Source organism: Urocitellus parryii, chromosome 4 (assembly GCF_045843805.1).
Source record: "Urocitellus parryii isolate mUroPar1 chromosome 4, mUroPar1.hap1, whole genome shotgun sequence".
NCBI classification, from domain to species: Eukaryota; Metazoa; Chordata; class Mammalia; order Rodentia; family Sciuridae; genus Urocitellus; species Urocitellus parryii.
This window is the reverse complement of record NC_135534.1, coordinates 60091088-60108378: the sequence shown is the minus strand read 5'-3', so window position 1 is coordinate 60108378 and position 17291 is coordinate 60091088. Positions and strand designations below refer to the sequence as shown.

The 17291-nt window shown below is 34.7% G+C and overlaps 1 protein-coding gene across 1 annotated transcript; it reads right to left on the bottom strand.

Annotated features, from left to right (window-relative positions):
- Positions 1–5720: 5720 nt before the first annotated feature.
- LOC113177236 (olfactory receptor 52N2-like) lies at positions 5721–6680 on the bottom strand. The gene has a single exon (XM_026381781.2). The coding sequence runs from the start codon at positions 6678–6680 to the stop codon at positions 5721–5723; it is 960 nt and encodes a 319-aa protein (XP_026237566.2).
- Positions 6681–17291: the final 10611 nt, after the last annotated feature.

Genomic DNA, 17291 nt, shown 5'->3' with positions numbered 1-17291 from the left:
AGGGAGAATTTCTACTATTATTTTATTAAACAGATTTTCTCTGTTCTTTGCATTTATCTACTCATCATTGGTTATTCCAAAGATGGAGATATTTGATTGTTTGTTTTCTTTTGTTTTTTGGTACTGGGGATTGAACTCACTGGCACTCAACCACTGAACCATATTCCCAGCCCTATTTTTTTGTATTTCATTTAGAAACAGGATCTCATTGAGTTGCTAAGGATCTCACCATTGCTGAGACTGGCTTTGAACTTGTGATCCTCCTGATTCAGCCTCCCAAGATTTGGGGATTATAGGCATACACCATCATGCCTGGTTGAATGTCTTAAGTTGTGCCAAAGATCTTAAAAATACTATTATTTGATATATCTTTTTGATTTTTGTTTGTTTGTTGAGGGGGAGAGGTGATGAGATAGATAATGGGATATTTCAAAAGACCTGTCTTGAAGTTCAAATGTCATTTCTTCCACTTGATCTAGTCTGTTGCTGTGGTTTTCAACTGTATTTTTATTTGACCTATGGAACTCTTAATTTCCAGTATTTCTGTTTAATACTTTTCTAAAATCTCTATCTCTGCTAAATTAGTCATTGGTATCTTTCATAGTCTTCCTAATTTAATTTAGCAGTTTATTGTATTCTTATTTTATCTTACATTAGTGAGCTTTTTATTAATCACTTTAAATTATCCTTCCAGCATTCCATCCACCTTCATTCCCTTGTAATCTGTTGCTAGAGTTATGTTCTTTTGGAGGTAATCATATTACCTTGTGTTTTCATATTTCTTTTTTTGATGTTGAGATTTGTTCATCTGGTGAATCAGATGTCCCTAGCACATTTATAGGTAATTGACTTTCTTAGTAAATGGCTTTCTCTTGAATGTATAACTTAGGGTGTCATATTGTTTTGCAATGCTGGCTTTGGTTCTCAATAGGCACCATAGAGCAGTCTCCCTGTAGCTTCTTTGGCTGTGATTACTGAGTTTGGGCACAGGTCAGACAATGTCATGGTCATATAGGCCCATGTATCTACAGATCATGCAGTAGTTGGGACACTCTAGCAGTTCAAACAACTGTGGGTTGACAGCAGTTGGTGTCGGGTGCTTACTATGTGGCTACACCTATGATGGAGGCAGTGGCCCTGATCAGGTGATGGGGATATCCTTAGGCACTCCTGATGCCAGTTCTCCAACTAGCAAAGGCTTGTGGCACTGGCAGAAGCAGCAGAGTTCAACAAACCAAAGCATTTGTGCCGGGGGGTGACGAATAACTTGTGTACGTTGATACAGCAGGAGAGGGAGCCCTTTATTGTAGGACAACAGAGGTATTTATACATTTTGCACAGCTTATCTTAATTAGCATAAACTAGATACATCAGTCAACCAATAAGGAATCTCCACACTTAGTGGCTCACTTTTGTTACTTCTCAAACCACTCCCTCTGGCATTTTGCCAGGCACCATCCAGACTTGTTTATGAACTCTAACATTTCTCTGGCAAAATACCAGGTGTTATTTTGACTTGTTTACAGACTTTAACACATTTGTTCTCTGACCAGTCAGTGGACAGGACCAGATGCTGCATAGGTATGACCATGGCAAGATCTACAGCACCCCTCTGTGTCCTTTACATCCAGTCTTGGCAACATCATGTGGTTAGACAAGGTGTTTCAATTGCCAACAGAAGGAACTGCATAGGTGGTTTTCAGCAGTATTCATGGATTTCCTCTCTCCTGCTACTATGGTAGTGCCCATCTGGGATTTGGACCTCAACCAGAGATGGGTAGGTAAAGGCACATTCAATCTCCTTAGCCATGCACATTCATGTGTAAGGCAAGAGCTGGGGCCTTGTCGTGGAGTTACTCAAGGACTTTCAGCAGCTTCTGTGGGCAAGGAAGAAACAGGAACCTCCCCTCCCTGCCCTGTGGTGCCATATGCCTGACCACAGTACAGGGAAGAGGTGCTGTAAGTATCTGCCTTCAGCCCTACAAACAGCAGGAGTTCACAGATCATTGACTTTTGTCTTAGGGTTCTTTCACTCCAAACTCCTATTTAGAGATCAGTGCCATCCATCCTCTTCTATATCAGAGCACTCTATCCAATAATGCAGGTCATGGTCAATCTTCTAGGACAAGTTGGGTTCAGCAAAAAGGTACCCCTTCAGTTAGAGCAGTAGAAAGTCTCTGGAGTCCCACAGGTGGGAATATGTTGGGGTTTTTGATCCATAGAGCAGTCAAAATTAAGATATCAGCACTCTTCTGAAGAAGGTTCAAGACTGTAGCACACTAGAATTTTCCCAGGAATGATGACTTGAGATCCTTTTCCAAAGAAAGGCTACCAGGAAGTGGGCTAAAAACTTTTGTAGATTATGAAACTTTCCAGTCACTAGGATTGCTAGAGTCTGCACTAATAAAATTTATTGTGTCTTTTTCATTCACTCTTACCCTGAGAGAGGGGAGAGTCCCTTTGTCTCAGCTGTGCAATCAAGGTGACACACGGCAGGTGTTTTCTCTTAGAAGATTGTTGCCCAAGGTTTTTGAATCATGTAAATTTTCAGTTTCTCAGTTACTAATTTCCAGAATTTCCCATTATCACTCACCTCAAAATGAAACTATAGACCTGTTACTTTAGGTCATCTTGATGGAGCAAGAGGTGAGTTCTAGATATCTCTATTCACCTATCTTGAATCCCCTCTACCACACTTTCTTTATCTATTTATCATTTTATGGGCATTTTTGTTATTTCCACATCTTGGCTGTTAGGAATAGTGCTACAATGAATATGGAGTGCCTAAATTTTAAGTTCTGGGCCTGAATTCCTTTGATTGTCTCCATGTCATTTAGATCATATTGAAATGAATATATGAGTATTATTCTCCTTCACCTTCATAGTAGGAAGTGAACATTAATCAGCTATACATAAGATACTTTTTATTACTAAAGCAACCTGTGAAAATTATGTAGAGAAAAGAGAAGTAAGCATAAATGAATTCCCTAAGATTTAAAAGTCTTTTTCCAATCTTGAGATTGTTTAAATGGATTTCCCTCAAAAACCAGTCTTTATAGGGTGAGAAAGTACAATCATGTTCTTCTCATGTACATCCTATTTGATATCGTCTCAACAAGCAAAATGTATTAAATTAATTAAATTAACTAATACAGCAGTGTAACAAAATTACCCTGTTGTGGATTTAAAAAAACTCAAATTTAGGGTGCTTAATTTTTTATTTGTAAGATTACTTTGTTACTTATGAGTTCTACTAAAATATTTTCTTCAATATTCAACAAATATTGCTTTCTGCAAGATACCAGTTGAACTTTTGACTTCCTTTTGCCTATTCTGTGACACACAAACCTCAAGCAGCATTGGAAACTTGTGGGAGGAAGCAGGTCACGTGGTTGCTTGTGGTACTTTGTTTCCATTTTCATCGTATGTCACACGTGTGGCCATCTGAAATGGTTGGCTAAATGGTCCTTGACATCAGGAGAAGCAGGACAAGTTCATTACATTTGGTATCACTCCATCACTCTTTCCTTTCCCTTTCATTGAGGATATTAATAACTCTTATGTTTAGAAAGAAAATTGTGGTTTTACTAAATTGAAAACTTGGATTTCTTTGAATCTAATACTTTGGTTCTAGATCTAATCAAAGTTTGTGAGGATGGTAGAGGAATACCAGGGCTTTTTCACCAAACTCACCACTGATCTCTGTCTCATAGGCTAGGTATCTGGGTGCAAGATGGAATTTAACATGAGGCCTCTTACACCAATTAACTCTCCAGTCCTCTCTTCTCCTCTGTGTTCCCCCTCAACTGTCTCTCTCTTCTCTCTCACTTTCCACCCCCCTCTCTCTTTCTCTCCCATTCCACCCCCATGAACAAGGATTAGAATTTGTTTCATTACCACCTACTTTATTGTTCTTTTAACAGTTCTCAAAGATCCCAGTAAATGGGATCAATTCAGATATGTCCTAATTTTTAGAGTTATGGCATTTTCCCCCTGAAACCCATTTTTGAGTTCTTCATGGAGAACATGATAAAATCAATTGGAGATGGTTACTCAAATGACTCAGATGAATTTTATCCATCCAGATTTTTAACTATGTTCTAGTTTTACATTGTGGCTATTAAAATTCCCCCATCCTTCACTCAATCACATAGACCTAAGAACATTGTAATTATTGAATTTTAATCTTAATGCTCTAAGATTCACCCAGTTTGGCTGCTCATCGTGTTTATATTGCTCATTCATAAAGTAGTTTTATTGACCTCATAATTTTGAAGAAAAAAATCTCAATGAAATTAATATGTATGAAGAATTAGTATAATGCCTTACAATATGTATATGTTTAAAACTGGCAATTTAAAAAAGTAATTTTTGAAGAGTGTGACCATATTTGGTGTGGATTAAATGAGATTCCCAGATTAAACAAAATTTACCAAATTCAAAAGCATAATTCTTAGAGTACCTTTAATGATGAAAGCTTATAATGTGCATTACACAGAGACAGATATCATGTTGGCAAGCTTTAAAAACAATATTTGGGTTTTTGCTTCCAAACATGAAAATTCTACTGAAAAAAATGCATGGTATTATTAAGATATCTCAAAATCACTTGACCAAATATACAACATAATATTAAAAATATATCTTTCATATTAACAGACAATAATTTTCATCAGTATATTATCTTCATCAACTTATCTGTTCATATCTATTTCCTGAAATCATTCTATGTATTACAGTTATCCTCTGGATTATGTCTTACTCTTTCACTGTTTAGTCAATCTTCCTATTTATTGAGAGTGGTATTCACTACTCTCAACATATTACTCCCATTTATTTTCTACTTTTTTTTTTCTGTAACTTTAGAAATCTAGATAAGGCACTCCTTTTTATAGTCCTTGGACACATTGTTTCTCCTTCTACATTAAAGTCAGAGCAGTAAATCATGGGTTTCTTTGCTTGGCCAAATATATGAACTTTCTTTACATTTTCTCTCTTCTACTAAAAAAGGCTCTAACACTGCCAAATAACATCCATTGTATTTTTGAAAATTCTTTTTAATATTAACTCTAAGGAATACTTCCCAGAATGTGATAAACTTCAGTAACCATGTTTATTGCAGCTATTTTTATACACACTGGTACAATGACAAGAAGCCAAATAATTATTAAGGCAGCATAATTCCAGTGATAACAAGCAGGCAGAAATTTGATGTTTGCCCCTGGAATTGACACAAATTTCATGTATATATGGAATAGAAAAGATGGCAGGATCCTTGGACTTCAACGCAAGCTTTCTGGAGAACAGCTTCCTGCTTCCCTGTAACAATGGGGACAGAGTGTGTCTTTGCCTTCCCAGTGTTCTTTATTCTCTGTGGTCTATCTGTCATCCTTTATTCTTTCCTAGATACTCCATAGAGTGCCTAGAACACAATTCATTCATCACCAAGAATTCACTTGAAGTTGGATATCTTACTGTTCCCTTCTTTATACACATTCCAGGAGATCCAACTAAACATTAAAAAAATGTAAAAAGCATGTTTTGTGTTTTCTATCAAATCAGAGGTCTTGGATTAAATATTTTGTGATGGTTTCATGAATTTTTTTTGCAGAATATTCACTGGTACTTTCTCCTAGACTTACAATTTTGAGTTTTGCAATTCCTGCTCAAAAACATCCTTGAGATTTATGCAAAATACAAAATTATATATCACATAGCCATCACAGATTGAAACCTTCTTTCTCCCTACAAAACAATTTTATCACTCCCTCAGGGATCTGCTTGGTCTTCACTCCATAGACAATTGGATTCAAGGTGGGAGGCAGCAACAGGTAGAGGTTGGCTATAAAAATGTGAACATGGTGAGGTATGGTGTGTCCCCCAAAGCGGTGAGTGAAGAAGTTGAAGAAAGCTGGGACATGGGTGATGATGATAGCACAAATGTGTGATGTACAGGTACTGAAGGCTTTGTGGCGAGCATCTGAAGATGATAGATGAATTACAGCACGGATAATCATGGTATAAGATGCGGTGATACAGAGTATATCAAAGCCCCCAATCACTATGACAGTTAGGAGACCATAGAGAGCATTAGTCCTGATATTGCCACAGGATAATTTAGCCATAGACATATGGTCACAATAGGTGTGTTGGATAAGGTTACCCCTGCAAAAGGGAAGATGCTTGATCAGGAAAGTAAATGGGATTGTGAGCAACACACTTCTAAAGAAGGTGGCAAACCAAACCTTGGTAATGGCAGTATCGGTGAGTATGGAGGAATAGCGTAGAGGGTAGCAAATAGCCACATAGCGGTCCAGAGCCATGAGCATGAGCATGCCAGACTCTGTTATTGTCCACATGTGGATGAAAAACATCTGTACAAGGCAGGCATTAAAGTCGATCTCTTTGAGACTGAACCAAAAGATACATAACATATTGGGAACAAAGGAAGTGCACGCAGAAACATCTGTAAAGGACAGCAAGGCTATGAAGTAGTACATGGGTCGGTGCAGGGCTTCCTCCTGGCTGATGAGATAGATAAGGCCACAGTTCCCCACTACAGCAAGGATGTACATACAGCAGAATGGCAGGGAGATCCAAATGTGTGCGGCTTCCAGCCCAGGAATCCCATTAAGGATAAAGTATCTTGGTGTCAGGCTGGAGCTGTTGGCCTCACCCATGGTGATCAGCTAAAAACATAATACATTCTGTGCCAATAGAGGCATCCTGCACAAGAAGAGAACACTGAGATTATTTTGCTCCAGAGACAAAACATGAATATATATTTTACATGATATAAAGAATAAATTTAGAGTGAAATTTGGACCCAGATCATGTTCTTTGATCGTTCTGAGTGATGTTAAGCCTTTTACTAAATCAAAAGAATGTACATACAGTGCAAACATAATGCCAAAACAATGGCCTGGCAGATATCATACAGGAAACTCTTTTTTTTTTATGTACCTACTCATGTTCCCATGCCAATCACATAGGCTGGATTTTGCCCCCTCAATCCATTTCCATATATTGACTCTGTTTATATAACATTAATTATCTTAACTATCCACAAAATTTCACTTCCTCCAAGAAGTCCTCTCCCTTGAATCCACTGGGTTACCCTCCATTAAATTATGTGAGCACCTACTTAATATGCAAATCTATAATGTGGCTTAGATTGATTTGTTTACATATGTAAGTATGAATTTTCCAAATGAGAATAATCAGAAAGTGAAAACACAATAAAGCAAAAAACAAATAATTACTTACAATTGATAAAGCATAATCATGTGCATTTTACAGAATAATTCAAATTATTTCTTGCTCATAAAATATGAAGAGATTTTTATAATATTTACACTTAAAAAACAACGTTGCTAAGCTTGAATTAATTATCTTCTTCTTGTTCTTTTCAAATACCTCTGTAGATAACTACGATATATAAAAATATTATGCATATAATGCCTATATACTTAATCATGGAAAATATATATCATGCTATTAATCCATTCTTATAAAATGCAATATAATAATTTGTGTTCTTTTGTAGTATGACTTTTATTCTTGAAATCGCCAGAGACAATTATGTTCAGTAGGGTATAATCCTTATTTTGTTAGTCTATGTTTTAAAAATATTTCTTTCCGTCATTCTTCTTTATTCTCAGATTCTATCTTGAAAATGATCCTGATTAAAATCATAACACTTACATTCTTTTAAAGAAAATTCTTCTTTTCCTTATATTAAACAAATATTTCCATAGTTTTTATGGTTTTGGATTATCAACCTGAGTTATCCATTTTTCAAAGACCTGCATATTTTATTGCAATTTCACAATTCATTTTATTTATATCATTTTCGATATTTTAATCTTCTGCAAATAAAAGCCATCTACTAACTTTTGTTGCTTTTCTCTCTCCTTTCTGGTAGAATTTAACCTATAGAGTTTCTTTCTTTCTTTTTTTAACCACTAGTTTGAATCCATTGAGAAGCTTTCAAAATGGTGGCATATATAATATAAAATATAAAAAGTAAAATAAAATCTGGAAAGCAGAAAAAGATTAGAAAATATAGCTTTAAAGCATTTTCCTCAATTGTAAAATGCTTTCAGCATTAAGTAAAATATAAAAGTTTTCAGTTCAACTTGGAATATAGACAACAAAGTACATAGTACTATCATAATTATTTTTAATACAATTAGCATGAATTTTTCTCTGCAAAATAAATGTAAATAAAATAATCTCTGGCCATTTCTTAATCCCTCCTGTATCCTTCCATCCCACTGAGAGCAAAAACTGACATCTTATGTTTTTTACAAAATCCTGTACATAAGGAGCTTTTAAATGTCTGACTATGTCCCAAATATCCTATCTCTGACACTCTCAGTCCATCTCCTGAGATTTCTCAAACTCAGCAAATGTGTGCATTTATGACATTTCCACTGGCAATTTTCACTGCTTGCTGTGCTCTTCCTAATATAGGACAATGGCACATACCTTCTACCAATTCAGATCTCTCTGCTCATTGTCATCCTCAAAGCAGAGCTTTCCTGCCTCTTAATTTAAAACTCCAACTCCCAGACCCCCACCCTCCTGGCACAATATCTGACTTTACAGCCTTTCTGTACTCCACAGCCATTAGAAGCACATGTTGCCCCTCAACTACTAGTTGCATTAGTAGTGCCTTTTGCAAAATCTGTATGTACAGGAACTTTTGTCTACTTTGTTCACTACTAGATCTCAGCAGACGGAAAAAAAAATGGATCAACAAATTCCAAATCCTCCTTTTTGGTTGGTCCTGGTGTTTGTATATAGATATCGTAGAAAATTAGTATTAAACATTGAAATAACAAGACTGGATCTGGAGAAGGCAAACATGGTTTCAAGATGTCTTTTAGACAAGTATCTCCCCTTTCCTTGTTTTCCCTCCCCTGTTCCCTCTGGTATTCCTCACTCTTCTTTTTACTTCTCTGTGTTAACCTTTTTTAGATTCCATTTATAAGTGATAGAATATAATATTGGTCTTTCTTTGTATTGCTTATTTAATTACCAGAACATCTACTAGATTCATCTAGATTATTCCAATAACAAAAATTCCTACATTTTAAAGGCTGAATAGTAATTCATTGTGTACATACACTGCATTTTAAAAAGTCCATTCGTCTATCAGTGGGCACTGCAATTGTTGCCACATCTGATTCTTGTGAATAATGCTACAATGAACATAATGAACATGGGGATGTTTTGAAGAACATTTTGTGCTGCCTAAGAAATATATAAATGTAAATGAACAATCAAACAGAAAAGCAGTTTATTGCTACACCTAAATACTGCTTAAGACCAGTTGTAAGGAAATATTGAAAATTAATAATACATCATTTTACTTAAATAACATTAAAATATTTCCCCAACTTTATGGGGTTGTCACAATGCCTTCACCACCACTCAAAATCTGTAAAAAAATTGTGAAAAAAAAGTTTTGAAAAATAACTGAAAAGGCTTTTAAATCAAATAGTTTATATAGTACTATTGATGTCACTGCAAATATTTGCATTTCAGTGATATCTGTATACATGATGAAGATATAGTACTGTAAATCAGACATTTGAGCATTTTTCAGTTACACATATCTACCACGCGGCCTGCGCAGTGGTTTCATTAATGAGGTTCTAGGCATAAAGTTAGTTAGACGAGATCGAAATAAAAACACAAGACTCAATTACCTTAATTCTATTGCTAGGTCCAAGACGGCTCCCCTCTCTGGTTCGCTCCTCTAGCCGCCCAGCAGGGCAGCAAGGATTACTCAGGGCTAGCAGGAGAGAGAGAGGGAGCACGCCGGGGAGTAGCCTTTTATTAGGGAACCAGAGATTCAGGGGAGAATTCCATCCAATGAAGGTTGAGGGGGGGCTGCACTCCAAGGTCAGGGTCAGCGATTGGGTCCCCGGGGTCAGTGGTCAGGCACACCCCCACACGGATGGGCTCTCCCATCAGGAAAGGGCCGGGAAAAACTTCGACTTATGCCAAAGTGCCTCAGACCCTCAACGGGAGGCACCCGATCACGTGTGAGAATGGTTCCCCACACACATATTCTGAAATCGTTTATTTGTAAACCTCCTTTTAATATGATAAACCAATAATTGTGTAATAAAGTTGACATTTTCCATAGAAATAGGCTTATTCCCATTTTTAGCTATTATCTTGAAAATATACATTTGCCATCAATATCATATGTTAGATGTCTTAAGGAACACAAACATTTGACTACTAATTAGCATTATTCTCAAAAATTGAGAAAGTACAATAATGACAACCTGCCTTACATGGATTAAGTTTACTCATTAAATTGTAACCATATCACAATTTAACATATAGTATAGTTATTTAAAATTTGCTTATGCAAAGCATCCATACATATCTAACATGCACTAAAATAAGCTTTTATTGCAAAATGGAAAATAAAAAATGAATAAATTGAATCTATTAAGAATTGAGAAGTGCATACAGTAGATGCATATAAATATGCTCCTTGTATTATTTTACATGCTTGAAGGGCATATAAACAATTAACAAAAAATGACCCAAAAGTAGATTTTGGTTTCCATAATGTTACTCTTTTATGCAGATAAAGTAACATGAGAAGATGATGAGATCTCTGTCATAGATGTGTTTCAGAAAAGAGAAAATGACAAGAAGATGAGCTACAGATCACTGCAATATCTTGCAACTCTTGAACTAATTCATTTCCATTGGTAGATAGCTTACCACTTCCCACAGAAGACTTTTCATTTTATGGAGAGTAAAAAAGTCCTCCTATTATTTTATGGAAATGAATTTGAAAGAAAAGGAAGAAAGATGCTTGCCTGTACACATCAGCTTCATGGTGCCTTTTTCCTCCAGTGCCTGAACAGCATTTATTTTCCCTCTTTCATGTCCCTTCTCAAAGCAATTTGCAGAATTCTAAAGAGAGATAATTAAGAATCTTCTTTATGCAGCCTCCCTCTGACTTAAATGTCTTTTATTTAGTAGCACTTTCTGGTGCATCTTATGTTTGTTTTCTTCTGTTTCATCTAAGCACACCCTGATGCCAGATGTTTTTAAATACCCACTCATGACTGATATTACTCACAAATAATTGTGCTTTATTAATTGGGAACCTTCTATATAATAAACAATCTTTTCTCTGGGGATTTTATAAGGAAAAGTACAAAAGTTATGATTCTTCATTTAATGTGCCATAGATTTCTATGAGGCAGAGGAGGTAACTTTACCTTTGAGAAAAAAATATCCACATTTTGAATACAATGCAACTTACAATAGCCAAATTAAGGAACCAGCACGGATGCTTGTGAACAGTTGAGTGGGTGAAGAAGCTTTGATCTATATGCACATATAGAGTTTTACTCAGCCATAAAGAAGACTGAACTTATGACATTTGCTAGTAAATGGATAAAACTAAAGAACATCATCATAAGTGAAAAATAGCCATACTTAGTAAGTTAAGTATCAAATGTTTTCCCTGATATGTAAAAGCTACAGAAAACTAATGGGATAAGGGAGAACCTTGTGAAAATAGAAGAGAAATCAACAGAGTAGACGAAAGGAATCCAGAGGTAAACAGGAAGTACAGGAAAAAGGACGATCTGTGGAATGAAATTAACCAAATAATGTTATGTACATGTATGATTATACCACAGGGAATTTTATCTACATGTATCCCTATTAAGAATCAATTTCAAAAAATAAACAAGTAAATAAATAAAAGGGAGATCAAATAGAAACGAGGAACATGCATGGGGAAAGGGGGAGGGAAGGGAAAGAGCAAGGACTTATTACTGAGTGAAGTCAGTTACATTCCATGCATGCATGATTATGTCAAAATGAAACTCAATATTTTGTACAATCATAACACACTAATAAAAACTTCAAAAAATCTTCCTGAAGTGGATACATTGTTTTTGACCTGTTTCTTAGGTGTAAACTCATACACATCAAATGAGGGATTATTTTTTCTTCTTTTACTTATGAAAGTGCAAACACTTTACACTGAAAATGACAGAACTTTATTAACACATCAAAACCTGACTGCAGGTAAGAAGGAGTTTTAGTTTAAATTTTTTTCACATAGATTAACTTTTTAACTGTTTTTTTTTTCCACAGTAGAAAATAACATTCGTGATTTGTTAAGTGATATGGGTAAGATGGAACTACATATTCAAGAATTTTCTTTTTTGAGTTGGTGAGTTGGAGGCTGATGAAAGGTGAATTTGCACAAGATTTGGAAACCAGAAATGGAGCAGTAGCCATTGCTCTTTAAAAGCTGTTAAGTTTATGTGCATTCCAATATAGATTGCAGAGGGGATGCTCCATTCATGCCTATTTTTGTATGCCCCCAAAATAACAGCAGAAGCATTCTTTTCAATTTGGGGGTACCAATATAGGACAAAATAAATTTAAATACACAGAAAGTATAGTAAATATAACCTTTTACTAAAAGATGCTGATTAGAAATCAATAATAATAAAATACAGAATGTATATGCAATTAAATCCTATGTAACTATGGATCAAAGAATATTACCATACATTAACCTACCTAAGCATGATGTATTAAGCTTTATATGTTAAACTTTATATATTAACAAGACTCCTAAATGAAAAGTCCAAACCATAATATGAATATCTGTTGAGATGTATATAATTCAAATTAAAAAAAAAACTCTGCTCATTCAAAGACACTATTCATAACATACAATATGAAAACACAAAACAGAGTGAGGAAAAACTTTCAGAAAATATATCTTACTAACAATTTTTTAACCAGAATGTACAAAGAAAGCCTCCAACAATAATATCAACAACTCAATTAAAAATGGCAAAATATTTGAGTGAACATTTCACAAATAATGGCATACTTGCAATAAATAATCTTTCCCCACTTCTATTCAGCAGAGTCCTTAAAACCCTAGCCAAAAGAGAAATTTTAGAAAGCGATACAAATAGGAAAAGAAGAGCTCAAACTACCTTTATTTGTTGATGATATATTCTATATTTAGAAGACTCAAAAAACTTTATTAGAAAGACTCTAGAATTCATGAATGAATTCAGCAAAGTAGGAGGGTATAAATACACTCCAGTAAATCAACATAATTTTTATACACCAAGAATATATTAGCTGAAAGTGACAACAGGATAACTATCCTCTTTAAGTATCCTCAAAAATAAAACATATGGTAATCCACCTGTCAAAAAAGGGAAAAGATGTCTACAATGAAAACTACAGAACACTGAAGAAAGTAATTGAAGAAGACCTCAGAAAATGGAAAGATCTCCCATGTTCCTGGATAGGCAAAATTAATACTATCAAAATGTCCATATGACAAAAAGTGATACATAGATTTAATGCAATTCCTATTAAGATCTCAATGATGTTCTTCACAGAACTACAAAAAGCAATTATGAAATCCATATGAAAAAATAAGAGGCCTAGAATAGCAAAAGCAGTCCTTAGCAGAAAAAGGGATGAAAGAGACACCTAAATGACAGACCTTCAATTATACTACAGAGCTATTACAACAAAAAAGCTGGTATTGGCACCAAAACAGACATGAAGACCTAGAACAGAATAGAAGGCATAGTGAGACATTCACCTAAATACAGTTATCCTAGAAAAAGGTGCCACAAACATACATTGGAGAAAAGATGACCTCTTCAACAAATAGTACAGGAAAAACCAGAAGTTCATATATAATGAATGAAGTTGAACTCCTATATCTCACCCTGCACAAAACTTAACCTAGGCCTTAGACCAGAGACCCAGCATTTACTAGAAAAAAGTAGGCCCAATTCTCCAACATATTGGCTTAGGAACTGACTTTCTTGACAAGACTCCTAAAGCTCAAGAAGTAAAATCAAGAATCAATAAATGGGATGGTATCAAACTCAAAAGTTTCTTCTCAGCACAGGAAACAATCAAGAATGTGAACAGAAATTCTACAGAATGGGAGAAAATTTTTATTACATGTACATCAAATAAGGCATTAATTTCCAGGATATACAAAGAACTCAAAAACTTAACACCAGAAAACTAAGAACCCAATAAAAAATGGAAAAAGGAACTGAAAAAACATTTCACAGAAGAAATATGAATGAACAACAAATATATGAAAAATATTCATCATATATTTGAGTACACATTTCACAAATAATGGCAGCAGAAGCATTCTTTTCATTCTTTTCTTTTCTCTAGCAATTAGGTTACTTCACTTAACATGATAGTCTTCAGTTCTAGCTAATGTAAACTACACTGATATTCCATCTCACTCCAGTCAGAATGGTAACTATAAACAACACAAGTAACAAAATGTTGGCAAGGATGTGAGGAGATAGGAACTCTCATACATTGTTAGTGAGTCTGCAAATTGGTGCAACCACTATGGAAAACAGTGTGGAGATTCCTTAAAAAACATAGAATGGAACCACTATTTGACTTGGTTATCCTACTCCTCTGTCCATAACCCCAAGGACTTTAAAAAAACTTACTATAGTGACACAGCCACATCCAATGTTTATAACAGCTCACCTCACAATAGTCAACCTATGGAAACAACATAGGTGTCCTCAACAAGTTCATGGAGAATAAAAATGTGGTATACATTCAAAATGGATTATTACCCAGCCTTAAATCAGAATGAAATTATGGTATTTTCTGGTAGATAGATAAAACTGGAGAATATCATGCTAAGTGAAATATGCCAATCCTAAAAAACCAAAAGTCAGAATGTTTTCTGAGGTTGAGAAGGGGAATAATAGAAATCAATTGGATTAAACAAAGGGAAATGAAGGGAAGGAAAGGGGGGATGTGGGACAGGAAAGACAGTAGAATTAATCAGACCTAATTTCCTAGCCTTGAATTTGACTACACAAGAGTAGCTCCTCATCATGAACAACAAAAAGTGTGGGATCCTAAATAGAAAGTTACACTGTGTGTATATATAATTTGTCAAAATACATTCTTACTGTCATATATAACTAAAAGGAACTTTTGACATCATCTGAAAAATATAAAGCAAACTTATGATGCAATGAAACTATACATACACAACAATAACTTAAAAAGAAGAAGATATAGAACATCTGGAATGTTTCTTTATTAATTTGGGAAACTTTAATTTGGCAAGATCACTTTTTTCCTTTATTTTACTTTATTTTATTTTATTTATTTTTCTGTGCAAGGGATTTAAATCCAGGGCCTTGCACATGCCAGCAAGTGCACTACCACTGAGCTACATACCCAGGCCTGTTAAAACAAATGGTGATAGGCACACTGGATATTCATATGTAGAAGAACGAAACTTGACCCCTATCCTCAACCTCCACCAAAGGCAAGTGAAAGTAGATCAAAGACCTAGGAATTAGATCAGAAGCTTTCCAACTGTTAGTAGGAAATGTAGGCCCAACACTCCAACATGTCAGCACATGAACTAACTTCCATAACAAGTCTTCTAATGTGCAACAAATAAAACCAAAAAACCAGTAAGTCAATGGCATTAAACTTAAAATTTCAAATGAAACTTTTTATTTTTCAAATATTTGAAAAATACATAGTTTCTGCAGAGCAAAGGAAATAAGGGCATGAAGAGATAGCCTATAAAATGGAAGATTTTTGCCACCTACTCTTCAATTAGGGCATTAATTAATATCCAGAATGTATAAAGAACTCAACCACACCAAAAAACAAATAACCCAGTTAAAAAAATAGACAACAGAACTAAAAGAAACTTCTCCAAAGAATAAAAATAAATGAACAACAAATAGATATTCATCATTTCTAGCAATAAGGGAAATACAAATCAAACTACATTCATTTTAAATCTCATTCCAGTCAGAATGGCAATTATCAAGAATACAAGTAATAATAAGTATTGGCAAGGATGTGGGGAGAAAAGTACATAAATTACGGGGTATACAACAAATAAGTTCCACCATAATATACTCCAGATTCATTTATATTGCACAAAATGATAGGATGCCTTCTCCTTTTTTTGGCTAAGTAGTATTCCAATGTGTATGTATATACTGTATTTTCTTTATGCATTCATTTGTTGATGAACAATTAGGTAGATCTAACACCTTGGCTCTTTTGAAATGTCGTGGGCAGATGCTTCTTCAACAGACAAATCTCATTTCCTTTGAATATATACATGGTAATGGTATTGCTCAATCATATGACAAATCTGTTTTTAATTTTTTGAGGAACTAATGCACTTCTCATAATGACCATAACACACCATAAAGTATTTTATATAATTGAATTCAGAATTGGTGGTTTAAGAAATGCTAATAAATGACAAAATACCTAAAAAGTGTTGATATAAGATAAACTTGGACACATCTTTGTGAGAATATATGATATACTCTATCAGCAATTTTTGACATAAAATGTATTATTGCTAAACACAGTCATCATGCTCTATATTAGTCTTCCTCAGCTTGTCCTATATCTGCACACTTGCATTTGTGGACCAACATCTCCCTATATTTCTCTTGTACACCTGACTCCCCTCTATTTTCTGTTTCTATAGGTTAAGTTTATTTCATATAGCACAATGTCTTCAAGGTTGCTCCATGTAGTCATAAATGTAGGGTTTCCTTATTTTTTAACTTTTTAAAAGTTGGCACATAAAAATTATACAGATACAGGAATATAGATAATGTTTCAATATACACATCATATAATGTTGGAAGCATGGTGACCTATCTCCACAAACATCATTTCTTTCTGGTTAAAATATTCAAAATCCTTTCTTCTAGCTTTTTAAAAAAGTATAGAACCTGATTATCTATAGCCATCCTATTGTGCATTTGAATACCAGAACTTACTCTACTAATGGTAACTCTAGCTTAGCACCTACCTCTCTTTTGTAAGTTTTGTTCTGTTTTGCGTTTTGTTTTTTTTTTTTTTTTTTTTTTTTTTAAGATCCAATGTAACAATGAACTCTCAATTCCAACTGTGGACATGAGGTTCCCACCTACATCAGTGGATCGCCTGCTCTATTAGACTTCCGTTTACTAATGTCTATGCTTAGAGGAAACTAGCTACTAGTTTAGAACCTCACAAAAGGAAGTGACAGACCAACTTGACATTGCTTCAAAGGGTACAGAGTTTGAGTGCAAAGTTTCTAGGGGAAATTTGATATATAAGTGATTTAAAAGTAGTATATATTTGAAGCAATACCTATTAATTTCTACAAATTTCTTAATAGCATCAGCCATGATATGTGGATGATCATCATAAAGCTA